The 26,351-nt window shown below is 37.8% G+C and overlaps 3 protein-coding genes across 11 annotated transcripts; 1 reads left to right on the forward strand and 2 right to left on the reverse strand.

The window, feature by feature from the left end:
* Nucleotides 1-2,390: 2,390 nt before the first annotated feature.
* LOC127802306 (uncharacterized) lies at nucleotides 2,391-3,716 on the reverse strand. Of its 5 annotated transcripts, none has more exons than XM_052338034.1 (2): nucleotides 3,360-3,716; nucleotides 2,391-3,098 (listed from the first exon to the last, which is right to left on the reverse strand). In XM_052338034.1, exon 2 carries the CDS (start codon nucleotides 2,940-2,942, stop codon nucleotides 2,520-2,522), a length of 423 nt encoding a protein of 140 aa, XP_052193994.1. In that variant the 5' UTR covers nucleotides 2,943-3,098; nucleotides 3,360-3,716; the 3' UTR covers nucleotides 2,391-2,519. The 5 variants fall into 5 exon arrangements, with proteins under 5 accessions (XP_052193994.1, XP_052193992.1, XP_052193993.1 ...); XM_052338032.1 differs by having other exon boundaries at nucleotides 2,391-3,101; XM_052338033.1 differs by having other exon boundaries at nucleotides 3,332-3,716.
* Nucleotides 3,717-7,576: 3,860 nt separating this feature from the next.
* Nucleotides 7,577-26,057, forward strand: LOC127801453 (serine/threonine protein phosphatase 2A 57 kDa regulatory subunit B' kappa isoform-like). 5 transcript variants are annotated; one of them, XM_052336633.1, is made up of 9 exons: nucleotides 7,577-7,741; nucleotides 7,987-8,273; nucleotides 16,544-16,604; nucleotides 21,616-21,707; nucleotides 21,806-21,954; nucleotides 22,122-22,203; nucleotides 22,960-23,003; nucleotides 23,086-25,230; nucleotides 25,328-26,057. In XM_052336633.1, exons 8-9 carry the CDS (start codon nucleotides 23,938-23,940, stop codon nucleotides 25,670-25,672), a joined length of 1,638 nt encoding a protein of 545 aa, XP_052192593.1. In that variant the 5' UTR covers nucleotides 7,577-7,741; nucleotides 7,987-8,273; nucleotides 16,544-16,604; nucleotides 21,616-21,707; nucleotides 21,806-21,954; nucleotides 22,122-22,203; nucleotides 22,960-23,003; nucleotides 23,086-23,937; the 3' UTR covers nucleotides 25,673-26,057. The 5 variants fall into 5 exon arrangements, with proteins under 5 accessions (XP_052192593.1, XP_052192591.1, XP_052192590.1 ...); XM_052336631.1 differs by lacking the exon at nucleotides 22,960-23,003 and having other exon boundaries at nucleotides 7,987-8,077; nucleotides 8,219-8,273; nucleotides 23,040-25,230; XM_052336630.1 differs by lacking the exon at nucleotides 22,960-23,003 and having other exon boundaries at nucleotides 23,040-25,230.
* Nucleotides 17,387-17,977, reverse strand: LOC127802222 (uncharacterized mitochondrial protein AtMg00810-like). Its single transcript, XM_052337934.1, has one exon. It carries the CDS (start codon nucleotides 17,975-17,977, stop codon nucleotides 17,387-17,389), a length of 591 nt encoding a protein of 196 aa, XP_052193894.1.
* Nucleotides 26,058-26,351: the final 294 nt, after the last annotated feature.

Below are 26,351 nucleotides of genomic sequence, written 5' to 3' on the forward strand. Positions count from 1 at the left end.
AGAAGCCTGCCAAAAGTCACTCCTTGTACAGGCCCTCGAGCCTCGGCGCCACTCTTCGCCCTCATTGAATCGCCTTCACCAAGGGTCGGCTTTGATACCACCTGTAACATCCCATATGGAGCGATAAGAAGGACCACAACAACTTACTTTGATGGGCCTATGTGAACTTCCTAGGGGTCACCCATCTTAAGCTTCCCTAGCTCAAGTACGCTTAACCCGAGAGTTCTTTTCCTATATTCAGTCCAAAATGTATCCAGCTGGTATTATTTTCTTCTTTACTTATCCTCGATATATACTACCATTCTTTGGGCTCTTGAGGTATTACACCAGGGGCACTAATATAATCTAACATCATGACTTAGTCAATCTTCACGTACCAAGTAAGTTTGGTCCCAAACAACAAGCTTCACACTCCCAAATTTGTTCATGAACAGAGTTTATTCTTATAGACTCTTCACACCGATTCTTGAATCGGTAATTTTGAATCTCTAACAACACCTTAGCTCCCAAGACCTTCATCTTGGTACCTGACCAACCTAGCTCAAATTCCAAACTATTGGACTTTAGAAAAACAAGATTTGTATAAGACTAAATTTTATTAATATAAAAACACCTCATAGTGTATTAGAAACTCACCACACACACACACTTTCACTTTCTAATTCTCACTTTTCATTTTTTTTTCTTTATTTTCAATCCTCACATGCACTACTCATCTTCTTGTATTTATATTGTTGAAAGTGGGTGGTAAAATTCGTGCAAAAAAAGAAACACTGCTTCTGGAAAGAAGCTTCTAGTTACTTATACAGTGGAGCTTCTTTAAAGAAGCTGTTGGATTGAAAGAAACAAGAGGGAGATTTTGGGTTTAATATTAGCAGTCCCTGGTGGATCTCGGTAGGTTTGTGGCCACCCAAAAATTGACTCAGACTTGGTTCGTGGGGCTTGTACGCTGGTGATGCCGCCACCCATAACGCTTATAGGATTAAGTGGTTGCCTTGGTTAACAACTATAGCTTTTAGTTTGAGTGGTAAGTGCTTGGGTCCTGGGGTTCTACTGGTATCAGAGCAGGTCATGGGTTCAAGTCTGCATAAGCGCAATTCTATAGAGGGGGGATTGTTGAGTTTAATATTCGTAGTCCCTTGTGGATGCTGGCAGGTTTGTGGCCACCCGAAAATTAACCCAGAGTTGGTCCACAGGGCTCGTGCGTTGGTGATAATGCTGCCCTTAGTGCTTATAGGATTAAGTGGCTACCTCAGTTAACAGCTATAACTTTTAGCTTGAGTGGTAAGTGCTTGGGTCCTAGGGTTCTACAAGAGATTGTTGGAGAGGGTGAAAGAGAAAGGGAAGGAGGGAAAGAAAGAGTTTGTACGAGTCCTGTGATGCCCTTTGCTCCAGTAGAGTCTTAGAAGTAGTGAGTGCATAGCATGATGCACTTCCCTCTATGGTTCAATGAGAATCCCTCCCCCTTCAACTCAATTGTGATCCAAAAAAACCACATTCGGCATAGTAATTATCCCTCCACAGTTCATCGTTATTCCACCATAGCCGCATGATCAAAATCAAATTATATCATCAAGAAGTCATCATGGTTTCTAAGACCCCAAGAAAGTCCACATGTTCCTTCTTACCCTAATGAACCAGCAAGCTATGTTGCACGGAAACACCTCATAGGTGCTATTTCCCCGTTTCGAAAACGTTTCGGAAACGTTTCCTATTCCTGTTTTGGACCCTATTTATGTCTATTTTTTTAGAAAAACGTCTGTTTCCACGTTTCCGTTTCCTATCAGAAACGTTTCTCGTTTCCGTTTCCGTACAACATAGCCAGCAAGAAAGATCAAAAGAAATATGAGATACAAAAAGCATGAAAAGTAATGGAAGCAATTATTCAAATACAAAGATAATTGAATCAACAATGTTCATCTATTTCATGCCAACTTTACTTGAAAATGATACCTTTTCAATTAACTCATAATAAGTATCTTTTTGAACGAATTTGAATATTACTAATATGTTCTTATTCTCATTAATATAGTATTTGTTAATTAAGATATAGATAAGAAAATGTGAGATATAGAAAATATTTTAAATTTTTATTATTTTTAATGTATTTATTAAATGTATCTGGTGGCACTTGAAAAAAGTGTCACATGACTTCTTATCTGGTATTTTCTAGATATGCTTCTTCTCCTTTTTAAGATAAATATATTTTGAACCTTATAGATAAGAAAAATTGATGCATATATCTTTTCAGTACATTTTAAAAAATTTAACAAATAGGATGATACAAATTTTAAAATATTTTTTAATTTTATTTTAATCATTTTATATTTTAATTTAAAAAATATTCAAATATTATCTTAATAAAATTTTATTTTACTCATTTTAAAAAATAGCAAAAAGAGGTGCTTTATTTGGCTGTCATGCTATTTTTTTTTCATTTAAATAGAAGAAAAAAAATTTAGAAAATTTGTCTGTACAAAGTGTATCTACCGGTCAAAACTAAGCTTAAGAAAGCCTGTTCAGTCGACCTGATGAACATCACCGCCGTTCTCACTCTCCGAGAAGAGCCGCTTGATCGTCGTCCAGACGACTCCGGGGAAGCATCCAAACAACTCAGAGCACATGGGCGCGGAACTCCTGCCGTCGTCCTCACGCGCCGCCATCGTCTTCGGCTGGAGGTACGCGCACGCGGCGTGCTGCACCAGCGGATCCTTGATCAACGGCGACGCAGCGCCCGGCGGCTTCGATTCCGCCGGCAAGATGTCCTTGAGGCTCGTGTAGCCAATGGATTGCAAGTCCACCATCTCTACGTCGGCGGCGATTTGGAATGGCGGGCTGGCGTGATTAATGGCCCTGGCTATGAGGAAACTCTGACCCTGGGATGTGGAATCAAAATCATGATTATCTTCACTGGCTTGAACTGTCCTCCTTGTCGTTTCCATATGAGAACAGGATCGAATTTAGAATCGGAGGTTGAAAGATTTATTTGTGTGTTGCAGCAAGCGGTGGTGATCTCTCCCTGTGATTTGGACGGCGAAGCTGTTGAATCTCGAAGAGATTAACCGAATTTACAACCAAGATTTCGGTAAGAACTGGAGCTGCTGCAAAGGAAGGAAGGAAGGAAGGAAATTTGTTTAGTTCAGAGAAATGATTAATACTAAGAAAGAAGAGTTTACTTCTCTTCCTCTCTTTGGTTCCAACCATTCAAAACAGTAAAAAAAAGAAAAAAATATGGAATGCCTGATCTAATTATGGAAGCATACGTTTAAAACACTTTTCTGGTAAATGGCCTTAATTAATAATTAATTATTATTATTATTATTATTATCACCGCCAGTGATTCCATCTCTTGGATCTACCATAGTCGCCCCTTCGCCATCGCTGCTAGCTAGTTCCGGTGTTCAGGAGAAGCCTTGGTCACCACCACCACCATTCGAAGAGACCCTGCAGCCACTTGTCACCGCAGGTGATGGATCCCGTCACCGGCGCCTCTCTGCACCTCCAATCTCCCGATCATCATCATCTCTCTCTCTCTCTCTCTCTCTCTCCCTTTCTCTATAATTTCGCCGACTTTGGCTTCTTTGATCACTGCCATCCTTATTCTCCATAGATCTCGGCCATGGCAACCGCGTACATCCCTTGATTACGGAACCCAACACAATGAAGCACTTTATAGCCGGCAAATGGTTCGGCCTATTGATTGTTTTCTTTTATTTTGAGTAAATTCCGGGCTTTATCTCACAGGAAGTTATTTTAAAGTGACTCTTACATTGTTCGACATAAATAATATAATATTTATTTAATACAGATAAAATTAAGAGAGGTGGAGTCCAACACGTACAGAAAAACATTTCTCTTCAGAGTAAAACCATCTTTTAAGGTTTGTTTAAATTCTATGATTAAACATATATTTTAAAAAATGTGAATTACATCACTTGTGATTAACAATTAAATAAATAAATTATTTTATTTTTATATTTAAATTACAAAAATATTATATTGCTCACGTCAGACAATATAACGTTTGTTCGATGCACTCAAAATAAGAGGAGGCATGAGCCCGCTCTCCCCTCCCCTTCTCCAAACAACCCGCTCTTGCACGTTCACATTGAACAAATTTAACGCGATAAACAAAACAAATCTAATTTAAATTATCATATATATATATATTTTTCTTAGATCTCCTATCTCCTATTTCTCGTTCCTCTCCCTTTCTATTTCTTTTCTTGGTGAGCTCTCTAAGCATTAAACCACTATTTCCTCCATTTTCTTTAGGGAAAGCCTATTAGTTCCTCTATGATATGCAGAGGGGTTTGATTTTGATTTCCATGAACCCTTATGGGAAAGCAATCCGTTTCCTTTACATATCCTTTAGCAACCATTGAATTAAGGAAGCCATGGAAGATGACAGTAACAATGTCACCATATAGGGAAACGGCCCCGGGGGGGGGGGGGGGGGGGGGGGGGCGCAAAGGTAGAGAATAGCCATGGCCATTCTATGTCCCTCTCTTTCTCTTAGAAGAAGTTAAAAAATTGATTGAGGGAACTTAAATTTTTTGGGTTTCTCTTGATCAAACTTAGAAATATGTGTTGAGCTTCCCTTAATTGAAATCGATATTTTTAGGGTTGGATTCCTCTCGATCAAATCGAAACCCAAATTTTTTTGATTTGATTGAGAGAAATAACTCAAGTTCCCTATTATTAACTATCTTTTTCTTTGTTTTCTCTTATCCATCACATTAGCGATTGGCGATTGACTATTGTATCTTTTCTCTCCATTTCTGATGGGTTTTAAACCCATCAATGACAATGCCATAGTGGTGGCTGGCTATTGGCTACCGTTAATATTATTTATTTGTATTTTATAATTACATAGGTGTTCATTAATATGTTTTTTTTTATTTTTAATTATAGAAACATTTTAGGGGGTTTTAATAAAATTAACGGTCATCGTTATTTAACAACAATGGATATATAATCTACAATAACTATTCTAAAGGAAGATTGATATTATTTTTAATAACACAAGAATAGTCAATGCAATTTAGGCAAATTTTACGGATAGTACATGAAATTTATCATTTTTTTAATAGATCAATTTTTTTTGGGATTAATTTGAGCTTAATTAATTTTTAATTAACATCACTATTGTTAGCAATAAAATAACGTGTAAAAACTTTTATATCCAAAAACAAATCGCCTAGGGTGTTTGGACAAAATGTTTACGCTGTTGGTTTGATTTTGATAATATTTTGATTATGAATGTTTCAACATAATACTTTAATAAGTGTTTATGAAAGTCTTGAACTTAAATTATTTTAAATAATACTTGAAAACGATTTTGAATATGTTTTTTTAGAAACAAATGAAAGTGTCCTTTTCAAAATAAGTCAAAGATTGAACAACATTTGAAATTGGTATATTTCAAAATATAGGTAAAGTTTAATAGACAGAGAAAAAATTATCAACTGCCTTAGAAAGATAGTGGACCGATTTCAACAAACTCTTAACTACTCTTAAAAGGGATCCCAAAGGCTAGTTATCTGGAAGAGATGCAAGAATTTATTGAGAAGTCAATCATGTAAGTTTCAAGTGTCTCCATTATCAATTTTAGAGCTTCATTTGTAAATCTACTCAAAAGGGAGTGTTCTTTCTCATTATACATTATTCTTTACTTCAATTGTTTACATATCCGAGAGACGGTTTGTGGTAAGAAAAAGGTTGTAAAATCTTGTGACCTAAAACTCTATCATTATATTGAGTGAAGAGCTTAAGGTATATAGGCATTAGTTATTGGTTTTCCGAGTTTATAGTGAGAAAAACTAGACAGTTGAAGGTTGTGATTCTTTATTCAAAAAAAAAAAAAAAATTGAGTTGTGATCTCGAACCTATAAAATGATCATTGTAAAGGTTTGGTTTTTACCTTTGAAGAAGATTCAAGCTAGTGGATTGGAATCTAAAGTGAAGCTCGAGGAGTGGATGTAGATTTAAGGAGGAACCAAACCACTTATAAATCTTTTAGTTTGCTTCCCTCTTGTCTTACTCTTTAAATTCAAACACTTGCTTTATATTGCTTATATTGGATTGAATTGATAAACATATTTATTTGTGTTTATATTGTATATACTTCATTTAATTAAGCTAAGTTGTGTAATAGTTAAAACTTGAATTTTTAGTTGTTTGTGCTTAATATTATTGGTTCCTATTTTATTCACCACACACATAAATTACATTCCTATTTACGAGAAAAGTAAAAATTTTCAAAAACTCAATTCACTCCTTTTTTGAGTTATCTTATCGCTTGGGCCAATATATGTAATCTTATCGCTTGGGCCAATATATGCTATTAGAGATGTAAGAGCAATCTACCTTTAAAAAAAGTAAAAAAAAAAAAAAAATTAGAAAATAACAATACAAAAATTTTGGGTAAAATACATTTGGTAGCAAAAAATACCCTTGAGATTTTAAAAATTATAACAATTACCCTTATAATGCAAATCTTATTGCAGTTTCCATTGCCTTTAACTTATTCCATTTAGATTTTTCTAAATTTTGAAAATACCCTCATATCACCCCTTTCTCTCATCTTTTATGTAGTTGCCTAAATTCACTAGTTTTTCTAGTGGGACTCATTCGAAAACAAACAATTTGACCACTATAAAAAATAACATCTTCTTATCATTCCGTTCTTTCTTTCTTTATTGTGATGGCCAAACTAGATGGGAAATTCAATTATGATTTGGAATTCATTTCTTTCTCTTTTTCTTGTTTATATTTTTTTCTCTATTGTGAATACCGAATAAGAAAAAACCCTATCACAATTTGAGAAGACAAAAGAAAAAAAAAAGTGCGTAGACTTTTTTTAGACAACAATTATGTCTAATATTTCTTTCTTCAACATCCATATTAATAGTCTCTTCTTCCCTTCTCGTGTGAGGCTAGGTCTAACGAACCCACCAATGGTCGTTCTTTTTCTCTCTTGCAATGGAACCCCAACAATCATTAATATTTAGCTATTAACGACCATCATTATTTTTTTTCTAAAATTTAAAAAATAAAGAATGAAAGAAATGATAAAACTATCATGTTATGTTATCCCTTTTTTAAATAGAAAGAAAGTCATCATCACTTTCAAAATATAAAAAAATAATATATGTAATGAAGGCAAAGTTGAATTTGAAGAGCCATTGACTCGTGTAATTTATTTAAATTTAAAAATAAAAATTAAAAACCTAAGGACATATTTGGTTGTAGAAAATATTTTTTAAAGTTATAACTTTAATTTTTTATTAAATAGTTGAATCTTTAACATGAAAACGGAAAATTTAAGACCCGTTAAATTTTAGAAAATATTTTTTAATTTTTAACTCTAATTTTATAATTGAACATATTTTAACTTTTATATTTTAAAAGTCATATTATTTATTTTCAAAATATTTAGAAAACATCTTCTTTGATGTTTTCCAATTTTTAATAAAAGGTTAAAAAATTAAATTTTTATTTTCTAATTACAGATTAAATAATTCAATAGAATATTAAAGTGAGAAAAATTGTTTTCTACGACTGAAAGAGATTTTAATTTTTTTTATTGTTCATCTCCGTCTCCCAACCCAACCCCACCCCGTCCTATTCGTCAACATTTCCCCCTTCATCGTCGTCGGTGGCCGATTCCCGGCGGACGGCTGCGAGTGGAAGTTCTTGCAACCGCTCCACCAGCTCTCGCAACCTAAAAAAAAAACAGGTAAAACTCTGTTGTTATGAGTGCACCATCTCTACCATTTATTTATTTATTTTTTGTGGGGGGTTCCGTTTTCCATTGATTCCCACTTCTCACATAGGGAAAGTGTAAAATGGTGAACGCCACTAACAGTGGAGGGTGGTCTTCGTTTGGGGTTATTTTGCGCTTTAGCTTTACGTATGGTAGGCTGAGCCTCACAGCCGTTTATGCTCTCATGGATAGATAAGCTTATGAACTGTTAAAATCAGGATTTTCGGAGCCTAAAATTGAAATGGGGACTTGGAGTTTAGATCTGTAATTTGTCCAAGGAAAGGCAAATGATCACTGCTACAATCAACAGTATGTTGCTAAATTTTCTGTATGTTGGGAAACAAGCATTTTGAACATATGTTCTACTTTCTAGATGGAAAATATATATCTATATTTATATATTTTTGTATCAACATTTGATCGCCTTTTCCAAACATTTCCACGGCTAAGCAACCCCAGTTTTCAAATATTTGCTTCTTCGTCAGTTCTCTGCTTCATTAACCAGGTTCGGTCTCCACACTGCTCTTATTCGCTCTGTTACTAAAAATTCACTATATGTAATTGGTGTAAAAATCTGTATATGTTTTTCTCCATTGGATTGGGCTTTTTGGGGTTTTTGCTTTTCATTTTGTTTTGTTGAATTGAATGACTGATTAGGCTTCAAACTTGATTTGGAAATGAAGAGGGCAGACGTCAATTAAGGTTTAACCGTGACTACCATCTGAGGCGCCTTTGATTTTGGTTGCTAAAAGAAGGTTTAGCTTGTGATCTTACGTAGAAAAAAAAATAAAAAAAAAGGCGGAAGGTTAAGGTTGGACATATTTATGCATACTTTTGTGCCATTTATTATATTGATTCAAAGCTGGATAGATTTTGGAGAATTTCTGGGAAATCATTTTCTTTTTTTTTTAGCTCATTTAAGAGAAGGTTGGCCTTGCCTTTTATATATCTGAGGACTCTGTTATAGCTATAGTTCAAGATGAGAAAATATTCAATGTCAAAGCCACTCCCAAGCTCAATTAGCTGACAACTAGCATAAAAATCATTAAATCTTTAATCTTGAATTCTAGATAGGATTAAGTCTAGTGATTGTGGTTGTAGTAACATATGGGAAATTTCTTTTGCTAGATAGGTAATGCCTTGTTATCCACATTTTGGCTTGGCTATGTGCTTAATACCATTTCTGATCTTTTTACACAGTTCAATGTGTAGGCTGTCATTACAATTGATAACTTGTGAACCATTGTTGAATTTACTTTAGAAACATGGAAATCTATTCCTCAACCACTCAGATAAATAGCAAGTCATTTGAATAAAACTAAATATACAATGTTGTCTTATTAAATTTGCAGCCTAGTGGCAATACATGAAATGATCAAATAGTCACCCGCCATAGGAAGATTCCCTCTAGGGAAACCTTTTTATTATTGTTTCTTGATGATTGAATAAATTAATAATCTTGATTATGTTAGTGCTCATTTCATAACCTTTTCTTTTTCAACTTTTGTTTTTTTTTTTCATTTATTTGAAAATAAAAGTAAAAAATAGAATTGGATTTCTTGTTTTCTTTTACAATTTTGAAAACAAAAAAATGTGTTTTCACATTTTTCATTTTGTTTTGATTTTCTACCCATTTCCAATCCTCCCTATTGCCGGATGTTCTCGGAGTCCAATGACCTCCTGGTCTGGCAAGTTACAAAACTCTGGTGATACCTCTGGCGGGTCTCACCAAACTTTGGCAACTCCAACAACAGAGGGAAGGACGAAACAACAACAACAACAACATATCCAGCCTTTATTCCACTATGTGGGGTCGGTTACATGAATTCTAGACTTCCATGTATTTCTGTCTTTTGTCATATCCTCATTTAGATCCATATATTTCATATCAAATTTTAATGTCTCTCCCAAAGTCTTCTTGGGTCTACCTCTACCTCTTTTTGTGACTAATTGTTCTATTTCATCAACTCTCATCACATGAGCGTCTCTTAGTCTCCTTCTCACATGACCAAACCATCTTAGTCTAGTCTCTCTCATCTTCTCCTCGATTGGCACTACTCCTACCTTATTACGAATAACTTCATTTCTAATTTTATCCTTTCTTGTATGTCCGCACATCCATCTTAACATCCTCATCTCCGCTACACTCGTCTTTTGCTCATGCTGGTATTTGACTGCCCAACATTCTGAGCCATATAGCAGGACTGGTCTTATAGTTGTCCTATAAAATTTTCCTTTCAATTTTAATGGGATTTTACCATCAGATAACACCCCCGATGCATTTCTTTATTTTAGCCAACCTGCCTTAATTCTATGTGTGACATCCTCGTGGATTTCTCCATCTTTTTGAATTACTGATCCCAAATATCGAAAATGGTCTTTTCTTTGTAAGATTTGGTCTTCTAATTTTATTATAACATCATCCACTTTTGCATTTTTACTAAATTTGCATTCCATATATTCTGTTTTCTTTCTACTTAATTTAAATCCCTTAGATTCTAAATTGTTTCTCCACAACTCAAGCTTAGTGTTCACTCCTTCTTTTGTTTCATCCACCAACATTATGTCGTCTGCAAATAGCATATACCATGGCACATCTGTCTGAATATCTTTAGTGAGTTCATCCATTACTTGGGCAAATAAGTATGGACTTAGTGCAGAACCTTGATGCAGTCCTATTGTAGTTGTAAATGGTTCAGTATCCCCTCCGCATGTTCTGACCCTTGTCTCTACACCATGATACATGTCCTTAAGGGCTTGTATATAGGCTATTTTGACTCATTTCTTTTCTAAAATCCTCCATAATACTTCTCTATGGACCCTATCATAGGCCTTTTCTAGATCTATAAACACCATATGTAGGTCCTTCTGATGATCTCGATACCTTTCCATTAGACGCCTCAGTAAATATATAGCTTCCATTGTTGACCTACCAGTCATGAAACCAAATTGATTTTCTGACACCTTTGTTTCTTTTCTGAGCCTCTGCTCTATTACTCTCTCCCAGAGTTTCATAGTATGACTCATTAACTTAATTCCTCTATAATTTTCACAGTTTTGAACATCTCATTTGTTCTTGTATATAGGAACCAAAGTACTCTTCCTCCACTCATCTGGCATCTTTTTTGATTTAAGAATGGCGTTAAATAGTTGCGTTAGCCAGGAGATGCCCTCTTCTCCCATGCATTTCCATGCTTCTATTGGTATATTATCTGGTCCCACTGCCTTATGATTTTTCATCTTTTTTAATGCTTGCCTTATTTCATTTGAACTTATGCGTCGATAAAATGTGTAGCTCACATTCCCTTCGAAGTTACTAAGATGTCCTAACCTAACTCTTGTGTCACCACCATCATTGAATAATTTTGTGAAATACTCCTTCCATCTCTCCTTAATCGCTCCCTCATTTACTAAAACATTTTGATTGTCATCTTTTATGCATTTCACTTGATTTAAATCCCGTGTTTTTCTCTCTTGCTTTAGCTAATTTATATATATCTCTTTCTCCATCTTTTGTATCAAGTCGTTTATATAGATTCTCATATGCTTTTGATCTTGCTTCACTAACAGCTCTTTTTGCTGCCTTTTTTGCTTCTTTATAATTTTTTTGATTTTCTTCATTGTTGCATTGATATACCACCTTATAGTAAGTTTTCTTATTTTTAATTTTCAATTGTACCTCTTCATTCCATCACCAAGACTCCTTAAGGTTAGGGGCTCTACCATTTGTCTCTCCAAGGACTACCTTTGCCGTGTTTCTCAGAGCATTAGCTATTTCTTTCCACATTTAGTTTGTCTGTCTTTCTCCATTCCATTCCCTTCTACCCCTTAATTTTTCTTTGAAGATTAGTTGTTTCTCCCATTTTAAATTCCACCACCTGATTCTTGGATTTTGTTTTATGTGATTTTTTCTCTTCCAATTTCTTACTTGGATGTCAAGTACTAGAAGTCTATGTTGAGTAGTCAAACACTCTCCCGGTATCACCTTACAATTCCTACAACATAACCGATCTTCTTGTCTCATGAGGGAGTAATCTATTTGGGTGCTTGAGGTGATATTTTTATATGTGATTAAGTGTTCGTCCCATTTTTTGAACCTAGTATTGGTTATAATGAGCCCATATGCCATAGCAAAATCTAGGATAGATTTACCCTCATTATTAATTTCCCCGAATCCATACCCTCCGTGTACCTCTCTATATCCGTTTCCGTCTCTACCCACGTGCCCATTTAAGTCACCTCCTATAATCACTTTCTCTCATCTTGGTATCATTTGTATGAGTCCCTCTAGGTCCTCCCAGAATTTTGCTTTTATCTCATCACCTAACCCCGTTTGTGGTGCATATGTTCTAAAAATATTCATAGTCATTTTTCCTAGACTAATCTTCACCGTAATAATCCTATCCCCTATTCTCTTTACATCCACTACCTCATCTATTAAGCTTTTATCCATAATAATCCCCACTCCATTTTTCGCTCGATCAGTTCCTGTGTACCATATTTTATATCCAGCTTCTGATAAAGTTTTTGCTTTTTTCCCTGCCGATCTCGTCTCTTGAAGGCACATAATATTAATTTTTCTCCTAATCATCACATCCACCACTTCCATAGCTTTGCCTGCTAATGTTCCTATGTTCCATGACCCAATCCTTAATCTATGATTTTGTTTTTGGCCTTGACTTTGAATTTGATTTTGTTTTTGATTTTGATTTTGGTTTTGGTTTTGATTTTGGTTTTGGTTTTGATTTTGATTTTGATTTTGGACTAGCTTCTTTACCCACATCCGTCCAGGCAAATGCGGGAACCCTTGCTCATTTATCACTACATCCGGGCGCCGATGCAGCGGCCCTCGTTTTTGTCATGACCTTGAGGATATGATTGTAATTGGGGGGAAATCCATGATGTATAAGTTGTAGACCTAATTGTAGAAGTCTAGAGGTTATGCGAGAATAACTAACTCTTGTATAAATAGTTAGTAAGGCTATTATAGTAGTTAGTTGGTTGTATTTTCTGTTATTTCTTTCAATTGTAAGCGTATAAAGAGGCTGGCATAGTTAGAAAAAGGCATGATTTGAATAACAATTGAATTCCATTTTCCCTCTCTTCATTCTCCTAGCTTCCCCTCGGTTTTCTCTCTTCTCCCACCATTCTTTCTGTTCTCTTCTTTCCCTCATTTTCTGCTCTTTCTTCCTCTAATTCTTACCAATTTACTTCCTAAATCCTAGCCAAACCCTAGGGTCGTAACATTTGGTATCAAAGACAATCATTCCTCGGCTGTGATTATGGAGATTTTAATAGTTGAATTCAGATTCGATTCTTGAAAGGTGGTGATTAGGAAGTTCTTGGTAGTTAGCTAGGGCGATTCAGGCATTTAATTCCGACGAGCCAGGCGATTTTCGTTGCTTTAGGTAAGTACAATTTGGCTTGGAATTGAATCAGAATTGAGAGGCGAAGTTGTGCGAAGCAAACATCGGCTCGGTATTGAAGGCGACATTGGCCAAGATAGTTCTGACAGTGATTGGACTTAAATGTTGAAGGCGACGCTTCTCAGCAAGGAGATCTAGGCATCCGATCCTAATCCTAGCCGCAATCTGGAATCGGCGATAAACTCAAGTGTCCTTGATTGCGTCCCAGATCTGGTCGTTGCAGGTGACCAGGGCGAGAAGGAAGGCACGATTGAAGTAGACTAAGGCATCAGAGAGAAGCAGATTGGAGCGATCTGAGGCTACAGCGATTGCGATCGAGTCCGAGCAATCTCGAATCCGCTGTGAATCGGACGCAGAACAGGAGGATCATGATAGGCATGCGGCCATAGGCTATTGCTCTTAGTGACGAAGTCAAATCAGGTAAGGAGGAGTTACACAGCGAAAAGGCTTCAAAAGCAAGTCGGTGGACGGTGATTGGGTGGCGATAGTGACTCCAAGAAGATTGCAGCAAAGCTAGTGGTTCTCCAGGCCTTGGACGGTGATCGGGTGAGAGAAGAAGGCACCGAATCCAACGAGAAGGAAGTCGACTCGAAGGTAGAAGAGATGAACCAAAATTGAGCGGGCTAGGCACTCCAACCCAGCGACTATTGCAAGGCAGAATTGAACACGGATTGGAAGGTGTAGTTGAGCAAAGTAAGTTCGGATTTGAAAAGCGAAGCTAAGCTAAGCAATTTCGGTCCAGGAGTGAAGACAACGTAGGCCGAAAGAATTCCAACGGGATATTGAGCGGAATTAGGAGGCAAATCAAGAGCAGCAAATTCCGGGAATTCCGGAGATAGTGGTCGATTCAAGAATTCAGGGAAATCCTAAGCAGCGGTCGGTGAATGGGTGAGACGGAGGTGATCCTTGAATCAATTTGATTTCGGCAAACTTGCTGCATGTGGTTGAGGCTCGGAATTGGATGGAGAATACAAGAAATGATTGCAACAAGTAGTGTGAGAAGTGCTATTCAAGTTGATTCCTCAAAGGACTGCAACAGAGCAACTCCGTGACTTCCGGCCTCTCTTGTCCCAATCGTAAGAGGTTCCTAGTTGAAGGCGAGGGCTGGGTTTATCACCAAGCAATTCATTTCGATCGGAAATTAGAGGCAGGTGGCGGGCTGGTGTGGTGAGTTTTGGCAGCAAGCAAGGCCAAGCTATTCAGGCGATAGGACTTAGATTTGAGGCGTTGCGATTCAGATCTAGGTGCGCTGCGGTGGTTGCCACTTCGGTGAGGTGAATCTGATTGGGCAACCTGGTAATCGGCCATGGCAGAGGGGATGGGAATGAAACGATTGGAAACCAAGACAGACAATCTAGTAATTGGTGTCAAGAAGCTCCAAGTGGAGGCAAGTAGGTATCGATCAGAGTGTGCGGCCCATTTGGATCGAGCCTTTAGCAGACTCCGGGAGGAAATTGCTGGATTAAGCCAGCAAATCAACCAGCAGTTGCATGTTGCCTTGAGCAGAGCTCGGCAAGGGCCTAATGATGCTATGGAAGCAGGGGAGAGGTTGGAGGTAGAGGAGGGAGATGTGGTCAGAAGAGTTGGAAGAAGCCCTTCCACATCCCTAGTACCACAGATGGCGATTCCGGCGTTTGAAAGAGATAGACCTAAATGGTGGATTAGGAGGTGCGAGAGGGTGTTCTACCAATACCGAGTAGTTGAAAGGGAGAAAGTGCACATAGTTGCAGTTTATTTAGATGGTGTTACAGATGCTTGGTTTAAGAATTGGAGCTACGATAGGGTGGAATTGAGCTGGTCACAGTTTGTGATCGACTTGTGTAATCGGTTTGGAGAAAGGACCAAAACCTATGTTATTAATGGAGCTTCTAAGACTGTTAATCAGGTAGTGCAAGAAGCTGATAAAGTAGCAGTGGAAAAGGAAGATGATGTACATGCAGCTGATGAGAAGTATGAGGCTGATGAGGTCCTAAAAATGGGAATGGTAGCTGCAAAGAATGAGGAAAAACCTAAATTGGATCAGCCAATTCAGAATGACAAGAAAGGGAAGGCAATTGTTAAAGAAGACATTGAGGTTCCACTTGAGAAAAAATTTGCTGAAAGTGAGCCTGTGGTGTACTCCAACAATCAGCAAGTAAAAGTCTCTCCACTTGAGGAGGTCCCTACTGAAGATGAGGAAGGAGCTTCAAAGGTTGGATTTGGTGTTGCAGCAAGTAATAGTACTATTGCTATTGAGGAGTCACCGGTTAAGGCAATTGTAGCCGAAGAAACTAACCTTGCCGTTTTGAGGTATTTTGATCCCGAGCTGTATGACAATATTGCTGTCATTTCACCTGGTGTGGACCAGATTCAGATGATGAAGGAAGAACAGGTTGCAGCCATTTGGTTAGGGAGTTTTGATATTGTGGAAGAGGAGGTTACTGCCATCTGGTTTGGGAGATGTGATATTGGAGAAAAAGATGTGAAAAGGCAAAAGAAAAGGATACGAGATAAGCATAAGAAAAGACGAAGAAGAAATCAAATTGTTAAGGTCGGTATTGGATGAAGAACAAGTTAACAGTTGTCAATTCTTGGGGACAAGAATTATTTGAAGGGGTGGGGATTGTCATGACCTTGAGGATATGATTGTAATTGGGGGGAAATCCATGGTGTATAAGTTGTAGACCTAATTGTAGAAGTCTAGAGGTTATGCGAGAATAACTAACTCTTGTATAAATAGTTAGTAAGGCTGTTATAGTAGTTAGTTGGTTGTATTTTCTGTTAGTTCTTTCAATTGTAAGCCTGTAAAGAGGCTGGCATAGTTAGAGAAAGGCATGATTTGAATAACAATTGAATTCCATTTTCCCTCTCTCCATTCTCCTAGCTTCCCCTTGGTTTTCTCTCTTCTCCCACCATTCTTTCTGTTCTCTTCTTTCCGTCCTTTTCTGCTTTTTCTTCCTCTAATTCTTACCAATTTACTTCCTAAATCCTAGTCAAACCCTGGGTCGTAACAGTTTTTTTTTTTTTAAATAAAAACAAAAAATAAACACATGCCGCCAGACAAATAACCAGAATGGAAACCTTTGTTAAAGGGTCCATTTGCTTCTGTTTGTTCCTTATCTTTCCTTTAGTTATTGTTTGTGATCTTCTTTAGTGTCATAATAGGGTTTTCTCTTTCATCAAAGGTTGTGTGAAAGTGTCTCCTAATGTTATACTGTGCTTCTAATAAGTGCCAAGAATGTGGTCAGAAAATCTTTTCTTCTTTATCTTTTTTCTATTTTTGCTGAGTTCTTCTTCTTTATCCTTTTGCTTTCTTCTTTCTTTTATGCATGAAAATTAACCTGCCTCTTTTTGTGTGTGTGTGTGATAGATCTTGAATGAACCTTGAATTAAGATGGGAACCATTTCTGGGCTGACGGCATGTTATTCAGGTTCTACCAATTCAATTTATCTTTGATTATGTTTTCAGGGTAATCCAATTTATCTTTGATTATGTTTTAAGCAGCAATAAATGCATCTTGTTTTTAGACAAGGTGCATTTATTGCACCTTATTTTTAACACCTAAATAATTTTATTGATTGATGATTGCTGCTTATTGATATGAGAGCTAAGAGAAAACAAAAACAGAGGAGAAATATTTTTCTTTGTTAATCCACCTTCTTATCCATTGCACGGTTTTTTATATAGAGATAGAGTTTAACAAAAAAGCAAGTAATTCCCTAATATCAAGGCATGACTAACAACTTCCTAATATTAAGCCTTAAATATTTTAAATAACAAAATTTCAAAACAGCTTCTACTAATATCCTGAAGACTAGGTCATACAGTGCCCCACTTGCTACTTTAGCTCACATCACACATTGCAGTTTGGTCAGCACATGTTGCAGCTTCTGAGGCACTTTCACAACACTCCTCCTTGCCTTAATAGCTGCAGACACCTAGTTTGTTTCTCAAAGCTTCAAATCTAGCTTTTGATAGAGCTTTAGTTAATACATCAGCAATTTGATCACCGGTTCTGCAATAAAGTAGACTGATTTCACCTTCTTTCTGTACTTCTCTTAAAAAATACAGCTTGATCTTAAAATGCTTAGTCCTGCCATGAAAAATAAGATTATTTGAAATTGAAATTGCAGCTTGGTTGTCTACAAGAATTTGTGTTGGCTCATTTTGCTCCATATGTAAATCTGCAAGTAGCTTTCTGATCCAAATTGCTTAATTCACAGCAGAAGTAGCTGCCACATATTCAGCCTCGGCTGTGCTTTGAGCCACCACATCTTGCTTCTTTGAACACCATGAAAACATTCCTGATCCAAAGCTGAAACAATAACCTGTTGTGCTTCTCATGTCATCAACAGAACCTGCCCAATCACTATCAAAATAACCATGAAGATTAAAATTCTGAAAGTGAGAATATTTGATACCATAATTTGTCATTCCCTTAACATTTCTCTCAATCTGTTTGGCAGCTTGAAGGTGCATTTCACTGGCACAATGCATGAATCTTGAGAGTAGGCTTACTGCGAACATAATTTCTGGTCTAGTTGCAGTAAGATACATCAAACACCCAATTAGGCTTCTATACTGACCTTCATCAACTTTATCTGCTCCATCATGCTTGCTAAATTTCACCTTCTGGTTCATTGGAGTACTTGTGCTTTTGCAGTCTTCCATGTGAAATTTCTTGAGTATTTCCCTTGCATACTTCTTTTGGCATATGAAGACTCCATCATGATTTTTCTTCACCTCCATTCCCAGAACGTAGGACATCAAGCCAAGGTCTGTCATCTCAAATTCTTGAAGCATTTAAGCTTTAAACTCCTTTATTAGCTTCTCATCACTTCCTGTTACAAACAGGTCATCAACATAAACAGAAACTGTAATTAAATTAGCATCTGTTCTTTTTACATATAATGTGGCTTCACTTGGACTTTTAACAAAGGCAAGACTGTGAAGATGTTCATCGATCCTGCTGTACCAGGCCCTAGGAGCCTGTTTAAAACCATACAAAGCCTTCTTTAACAAGTAGACCTTCTCTTCTTGTCCCTTGACTTGAAAACCCTCAGGCTGCTCTGCAAATATCTCCTCCTGCAGATAATCATTTAAAAAAACAGATTTTACATCTAGTTGGTAAACCTTCCACCCCTTATGTGCAGTTAGGGCAAGCAACATTCTAATTGTATCAAGGCATGCTACTGGAGCAAAAGTCTCTGAAAAATCTACTCCAAACACTTGAGCATATCCCTTCACCACTAATTTGGCTTTGTATTTGTTTACAGAACCATCTGCATTAAGTTTGGTTCTATAAACCCATTTGACTCCTATGGGCTTTTTGTGTTGAGGTCTGTTTACCAACACCCAGGTGTCATTCTTTTCAATCATTTTCAGCTCCTCTTTCATAGTTTCAATCCATTTTCCATCCTTCTCTGCCTCTTTAAACTCTGCAGGTTCAAAAATAGCAACATTGCATCTTTCATAAACATCAGATAAAGACCTTGTACCTCTGACTGGTTCATCATGTATGTTATCATCAGTGTTTTGCCAAATTTCTGGCTGCTGCCAAATCTCTGACTGTTGCTTCTTTATTGACTCTTCCCAATTCCATTGTCTATCTTCCATGAACTTAACATCTCTACTTACAAGAATTTTTCCATTTTGAGGTTGGAAAATTCTGTAAGCCTTGGATGTGCTGCTGTATCCAATAAAAACTCCTGGTTCTGCCTTCTTATCAAGTTTGTCTCTTTTCACCTGTGGCACATAAGAAAAACAAAGGCAACCAAAAGTTCTTAGATGTTGCAAGTCTGGTTTATAGCCAAACCAAGCTTCAAATGGAGTTCTTTTTTGTAGAACTCTGGTTGGCAGCCTATTTAGCAAAAAGACTGCAGTATTTGCAGCTTCTGCCCACAATTTCTTTGGAAGCTCCTTTCATGTAGCATACACCTGGTCATTTCCATAATATTTCTATTTTTTCTTTCACTTACACCGTTCTGCTGTGGAGTATACGGTGCTGTGAGCTGGTGTTCAATACTGACATCTTCACATAATTTTTTGAAACTATCACAAGTGTATTCTTTCCCATTGTCTGATCGTATTATCTGCATCTTGCAACCACTTTGATTCTCCACCCATGTTTTATATTTCCAAAATACATCAGTAACCTCAGACTTGAATTTGAGAAAATATATCCAACAGAATTTGGTATAATCATCAATAAATGCAATATAGTACTTACTACCATTTAAAGAAGCCATTTTTTGAGGTCCTCCAACATCTGTGTATACAAGTTGCAGCTTTCTTGTTGCTCTCCATGCAGTTTGAGGGAAGGGAATTCTGACTTGCTTGCCATACTGACAAGCCACACAATCAGATAATTTGTCTTCCAACATTGGCACACCTTTCACCAGATTGTGTTTTTGCATATACAAGAGTCCGGCATGATGGAAATGCCCGAGCCTTTTGTGCCACAATTCCACATTGCTTGCACTGCTTGGAAAAGCTATTTGCTCCTCCTCCAATAAATTCAAAGCAAAACTTTTTGCCCTCATTTTCACCTTAAATATATTTCTTCATTTTTCATGTTTGATCATGCACCATTTGTCTTCAAATATAACTTTGAAACCCTTCTCAATCAACTGTCCAACACTAAGCAGATTTTGGTCAATTTCAGGCACTTATAAAACATCAGTAATATACTTCAAACTTGATAGGCTTTCTATAGCCACAGTTCCTTTGCCCTTGACTGAGATGTATTCACCATTTCCAATTTTTACTTTGGAAATAACAGTTTTGTCAAGCTCTTTGAAGAGCTCCTGGTCATTCGTCATGTCGTGTGTGCATCCACTATCAATTAGCCAAAAGTCACTGGAGTTGTTGCTTGTCACAAAACAAGTTGCAACAAACAGCTGCTCCTTTATAGCCTCTGTAGCATCTGCTTTGTCTTCATTTTGTTGTGACTTGCAGATTCTCTCCATGTGCCAAATCTGACCACATTTCCTGCATTTGACATCAGGTCTCCACCAACACTTCCTTTGCGGGTGATTAGTTTTTTTACAGTGTGGGCAGGGTGGATATGTTTCCTCCTTGTTTTTGTTGTTATTTTCAGTTTTCTTGTTGTTCTTCTTCTTGTTGTTCCTCTTGTCTTTGCTCCTCCTGAATTTAGTGCCTTTGGTTGAAAAGCACCCTGCACAGATTCCTCTTGTCTCATCATTCTTCTTTGCTCCTGCGCCTGCAATGCACTCACTAATTCTCTCAAGGAAATACTTGATAAATCTTTTGACTCTTCTAATGAAGAAATTTTAGACTCATATTTTTCAGGTACAGTTACAAGAATTTTTTGCACAATTCGTTCATCAAGAAAGGTCCTTACCAAGCAATCTCACCTTGTTTACTATGCTCAGCAACCTGTCAGAGTAGTCTTTGATGGTTTCTATCTCCTTCATCTTCTGCATTTCAAACTCTCTGATCAAGTTGAGCACTTGCATGTTCTTGGTTCTTTCATTCCCCTGATATTCAGCTTTAAGGTAGTCCCAAATGTCCTTTGCAGACTCCAGATTCATGATTCTTGTGAATATTGTGCTTGACATAGCAAAAAGTAGGCAGGCTTTAGCTTTGGAATTCCTTGTCTTCCTTTCTTTGTGGGTTTTCAGCTGAGCAATCGTAGGATTTGCAGGCAATGGAGGAATGTTATAGTCTTCCTCCACAGCCTCCCTGAGATCCAAAGCTTCAAGATGAACTGTCATTCTTATGGCCCAGGCTTGATAATTGTCACCATAAAAAATTGGTGGTATAACATGTGAGATGGTTGTTTCAGTTTCCATTGAGGTTGACGGAAGAGAAACTGTGTTTTGGTTTGTGTGCGTGGACTTGCTCAACTCACAGATCCCTCAAGAATGGTGCTCTGATACCAATCTGTTGCTTATTGATATGAGAGCTAAGACAAAACAAAAACATAGGAGAAATATTTTTCTTTGTTAATCCACCTTCTTATTCATTGCACGGTTTTTTATATAGAGAAAGAGTTTTTAACAAAAAAGCAAGTAAATCCCTAATATCAAGGCATGACTAGCAACTTCCTAATATTAAGCCTTAAATACTTTAAATAACAAAATTTCAAAACGTCTTCTACTAGTATCCTGAAGACTCGGTCATATAATGCCCCACTTGCTACTTTAGCTCACATCACACATTGCAGTTTGGTTAGCACACGTTGCATCTTCTGAGGCACTTTCACAACAATGATAAATGTATCGTGTTTTGAGCCATTTAATCAACCATTAGAATTGTTTAAAAACTAAAAACAAGGTGCAATAAATGCACATTGTCTGAGCATAAAGTGCATTTATTGTTGTTTAACCATTACCCATTGCTTAACCTAAGGGCACTGGTTAGCATTACCCATCTTTTAATTTCTGGCACTTAATTATGTATGTTCTTTTTATTGGCAGGCTTAGCCCATCCAAAACTACCATTCCAGATTCGGGAATGTAATAGAAGCACACCTAGAGATTCCAATGCCATCCCACTGGTGTCTAAAAGGGTAAGTCATCAGTTCTTTTGCTTTGTTGTTTCTAATTTTAATTGTTATTAGTAGGCACATAAGCTGATTTTGAAGATATATTTGTGAATAATCAACAGATTCCTAGAGCAAAGAATCATTATTCCCTTGCATTGTGTACCTGCACCAGATATGTCACCTGTGCAGGAAGAAATCATCATAACTTGAGTTCTGGCAATGACTTCCTTGAGGAGCCATTTTGGTTAACTTTGATAAAGGAAGCTTTTTGGTATGTGCTTACAAATTTACAATTGTTGTCTAGAGTGGAATTGAAGGATGGTGAATTCTCTTCAAAATAACTCCTGTTTGGTGAAAGTCAATGTGAACCCTGTACACATGTTAACATTGATATGGGAAGAAGTTTTTATGAAGTGATTATGATATATCTATTTTCAGGGCATTGAAATCTTTATTTGTCTTCCTGCTTGAGCAGCCTAGCCAACTGAAGTACATAGAGTGGCCTGGTTTCCAGAGCACGGTTGGTTTTTAGAATTCTACCTCTATTTTCAACATCTCATTCAACGTATTTGTCCTATAAGATCTGGATAGAAAAGCTTTATATCCTTATGAATGGAAACTCTTAACAGCTGATGAGTTGAAAATGTAGAAGAATGGTCTTTGCTGGTTATAGTTGCTTCGGGATTCTCACTACCATCACATGCATCATGCAGATAACCATTTTTAGCAGTCTGTTTTTGACATGCATGTTTTTCTAGTCTCTCTGGCTTTATTGATGCTTTCTCACAAGGAGATTTTGGGTTGAACAAGGCATTTTTTTTTTTGCATTTTTTAAATCAGATGGCTATATATATATATATATATAAAATCATCTTTCGCACATGGTTCAAAATGTTGGGCAGTGAAGTGCCAACATATTCAAACTAGGGGCATAGGTGAGATGAAAATGTTACGCTGATGTGTGCTTATACAAGAAAATAAAATAAGAAACAAGATTATATGTGAGCTATTCATTAATTTGTGTACGGTAAACTGTCAAAAGTGGTTCAGTTTTTCACTGGAATTTCAAAGTTGACTGGCTATTTTACTTATTTATCCTTTGAGGGAGAGGGACCTTGCTGTTGAATGACTTAGCTTTGATTACTTGTAAATTGTTTGAAGTGCATCTTATAGAAATAAGATGACTATCAGTTTAGGATATATGTGTGTTGCCATTGTCATTCTGATCCATTTGTTAGAACCGGAGGTCTAAACTCTTGCTCTTGGTGGGTGGCAGGGGCTGGTTCGGCTGATAGTTGTTTTGTCATTTTCTATGTTGAGGTAGTTGATATTCCCTTATTTTCTATGTGTGTGCAGCTGAAAACAGCTTCTCTTACTCTGGTTCTTGTGGCGCTTCTTATAGTTGCACTGGCCTCGGTTGATTCTGCCCTCTGCTATCTTCTGGCTTTGCTTATACGTAAAGCCACCCCCTGAGGAGCAGTAGTGGTTCCTGAAGAAGCTGCACTGCACTGCACTGCCTTGAGGTGATTCTGTTCCTGCCCTATGTTATCTAATCTGCTGGTTGGCTGGGTTTGCTTATTAGGTGGGTGGTTGTTCCTGAACTGTCTGGTCAACAATGTATTATCCAGTAAAACACGTGGCTTGGCTATTCCCTCATTTCTCATTTTTGGGACCCGGCTGAACCCAGTTGCCCGACCCAGTCGTGTATATGTTTCTTCTCTGTGTTTGTTCCTTGTGACGTTATATCTTGTGAAAACACAAAGGAAGGAAGCTGTGATTTTATTTTAACTTGTTTTCGTTGCAAATGGAATGGAGGCCAAAGGCCTAAAACAACAAGACTAAAAACCAGGACTAGGTGTTGACTATTTGGGATGAGTTGCTGTATGTAACTGCATTCTTTTTTTTTTTTTTTTATTATGGTTGCTTAGTATGACTTGTTTAGTTTGTGGGGGTTTATGAAATGCCACAAATTTAATGCATTTGGTCGGACATATTACTGTCGGACCAAGCAAAGGAAAAATATAAATCTAGGGCTCGATTTGAATTAGGATGTTAGATTTGAAACCTGGTGAAGGGGAAAGACATATAACTTAGAAACCACAGCCCTGTACACCATACCAAAGTCTCAACCGTCCAACCTCTGCTTTTAACTTCCAAACCAATTCCCCCTATGACACCTAATCCATGGACGGCCTCGAAGGCTACAAAAAATCAGCTTCAAGCTTCAGTGAAAAGTAGGAACCGATGAACCTCAATGCGTAGTTTTATTACAAAAACATTGGTGGAGAAATCAATGCTCCATTCATTGGACTTTACAACATTTATTCCATATGGAACCCCGCTGTGTTTTGGCCATGTCCTCCAAACACTACACCATAAGTACCAACCATCAAGCCCATTTCTCCCCCTCTTCCCCCATATCCTCGTCTCTCTCCCCACAGAACATAAAAAAGGAGGGAGTGTCTCCCGTGCTATCCAAGGGAAATTGGAGAAAGAAGAGAAGGGGACAATGGGTGCTCAAAGAACCACCCCAAAAGCCTCTCCAAAGAGGAATTCCACCACCCTGCAGCATCTCTTTGAACTAGATTCCGGACACCATTTCTCTAACAACACAGGCAAGAGATCCCCTGCTGCTTTTGAATGTGAAGACGAAGAGATTCTTTCCCTCATATCTTCCTGCACCTTCACGTACACCTTCACCGACCCTTCCGAGTCCTCTTCCCAGCAAGATCTCAAGCGCCTCAAACTCATCCAGCTTCTCTCCATCATCAAAATTTCCCCAAAGCCGCTCCACACTCAGATTCTACCTCCCTTCTTCACCATGCTCTCTTCCAACCTCTTTCGTCCACTCCCTCCGACCACCCCCATTCTCTGTGTCCTACCAGATGATGAGGACCTCACCGCAACTCCAGCTGCTTCATGGCCACACCTTCAGATCATATATGACATACTTCTTCGGGTTGTCACCGCCATGGACGCCAAGGTACTAAAATATCACATCGATCATTCTTTCCTCATCAATCTTATCACGCTTTTCCAATCCGAGGATCCCAGAGAACGCGAAAGCCTGAAGAACGTGTTCCACAGAATCTACTCAAAATTCACTTTCCACCGATCGTTCATGAGAAAAGCCATGAGCGACGTGTTCTTGCAGTACATATTCGAAACGGACAAGCATTGTGGCATTGGCGAGCTTCTAGAGATCTGGGGAACCATCATTAATGGCTTCACTGTGCCGCTGAAAGAAGAACACAAGCTGTTCCTGACGAGAGTTCTGATTCCTTTGCACAAGCCCAAGGGAATGCAGGCTTATCACAGGCAGTTAACTTACTGTGTTACCCAGTTTATGCAGAAAGAACCTGACCTGAGTGGGCTTACTGTGAGAGGGGTTCTGAGATATTGGCCTGTCACCAATTGCCAAAAGGAAGTTGTTCTGATTGGGGAATTAGAAGAATTAGTAGAAAATATGGATCCTGAGCAGTACAGAAAGCTGGCTCTGCCTTTGTGTACCCAAATCACCAAATGCTTCAACAGTTGGAACTCACAGGTAAAACTTAATTATCCGTTTAGTTACAGAAAGCATTTTCGAGTTTTTCATCTCCGCTACCCTGGTGAAGACAGATGAATTGCTTGAATTTAATTAGGTGGCGGAGCGTGCTCTGTATGTATGGAACAACGAACAGTTCGTGAAGATGGCTTCGCAGGCGATGGGAGACGTGTTTCCAGTGCTGGTTGCGGGCATGGAGAAGAACCTGAAATGGCACTGGAGCAAAAGTGTGAAGCAATTGACAGAGAATGTGAGGGCGATGGTGGAAGAAATGGAGCCGAATCTGTACAGCCAGTGTGTCGAAAGGCTCGAGTCCCAGGACTTGAGGGCTCATCAGGAGGCGACGAAGAGGGCAGAGAAGTGGGTAGGGATAGAACTGGCAGCAACCAGGAACGGCGGTCAGTGCCCGCCACAACCACATTGGATATGTGTTTCTAACTGATCAAGGGAAAAGGAATGGAAGTTGGACGTGCCGAGGAACATTTGCCGGCAACTCATGAACTGGCATTCAGATGTCCTGTTTTGCCTGCCTTAACATCTCGTCATCTCCTCATCTGGATCCAGCTCTCCATTGTATCTTACCATAACTCAATACATAATATTATTATATGTATGTTGTCACATATATAGGGTCTAATTAATTAAGCTATGAGTTAGCTTTCCTTGGCTTGAATGGGTACCTCAAGCTGCAATTTGCTAGCAAAATGAAGATGCATTGGCAGCACAAAAGATTAGAGCAAAGAAAAAGTTTGAAGAGAGACGGAAGAGTTTTTGTCATTCAAATTATTTTGTACTTTTGTCCCTTGTAAAGGTGGAAGCAATGTTTAACAAATATGTTATTGTTATAAAATTGGATCAAATACAAATTACAATCAAAGCAATTAATCACACACGAGCACAAAATTTAACGTGAAAAATCTAAATTAGGAAGACAGAAAGAACAAAATATCACTAACTAAATATTGGTAATACAAAAGTGATATATCTGCACACACACACTCTGTGTTTGATTTCATGTGACCCGAGCATCTATTTATAGACCTAAAATAATTTATGGATGAATACAAGAAATTATATCTTGATCATAAGATGATGCATGAGAATATTTCTCCAGATTAAAT

This window comes from Diospyros lotus, chromosome 5 (genome assembly GCF_014633365.1).
Source record: "Diospyros lotus cultivar Yz01 chromosome 5, ASM1463336v1, whole genome shotgun sequence".
Classification (NCBI taxonomy): Eukaryota; Viridiplantae; Streptophyta; class Magnoliopsida; order Ericales; family Ebenaceae; genus Diospyros; species Diospyros lotus.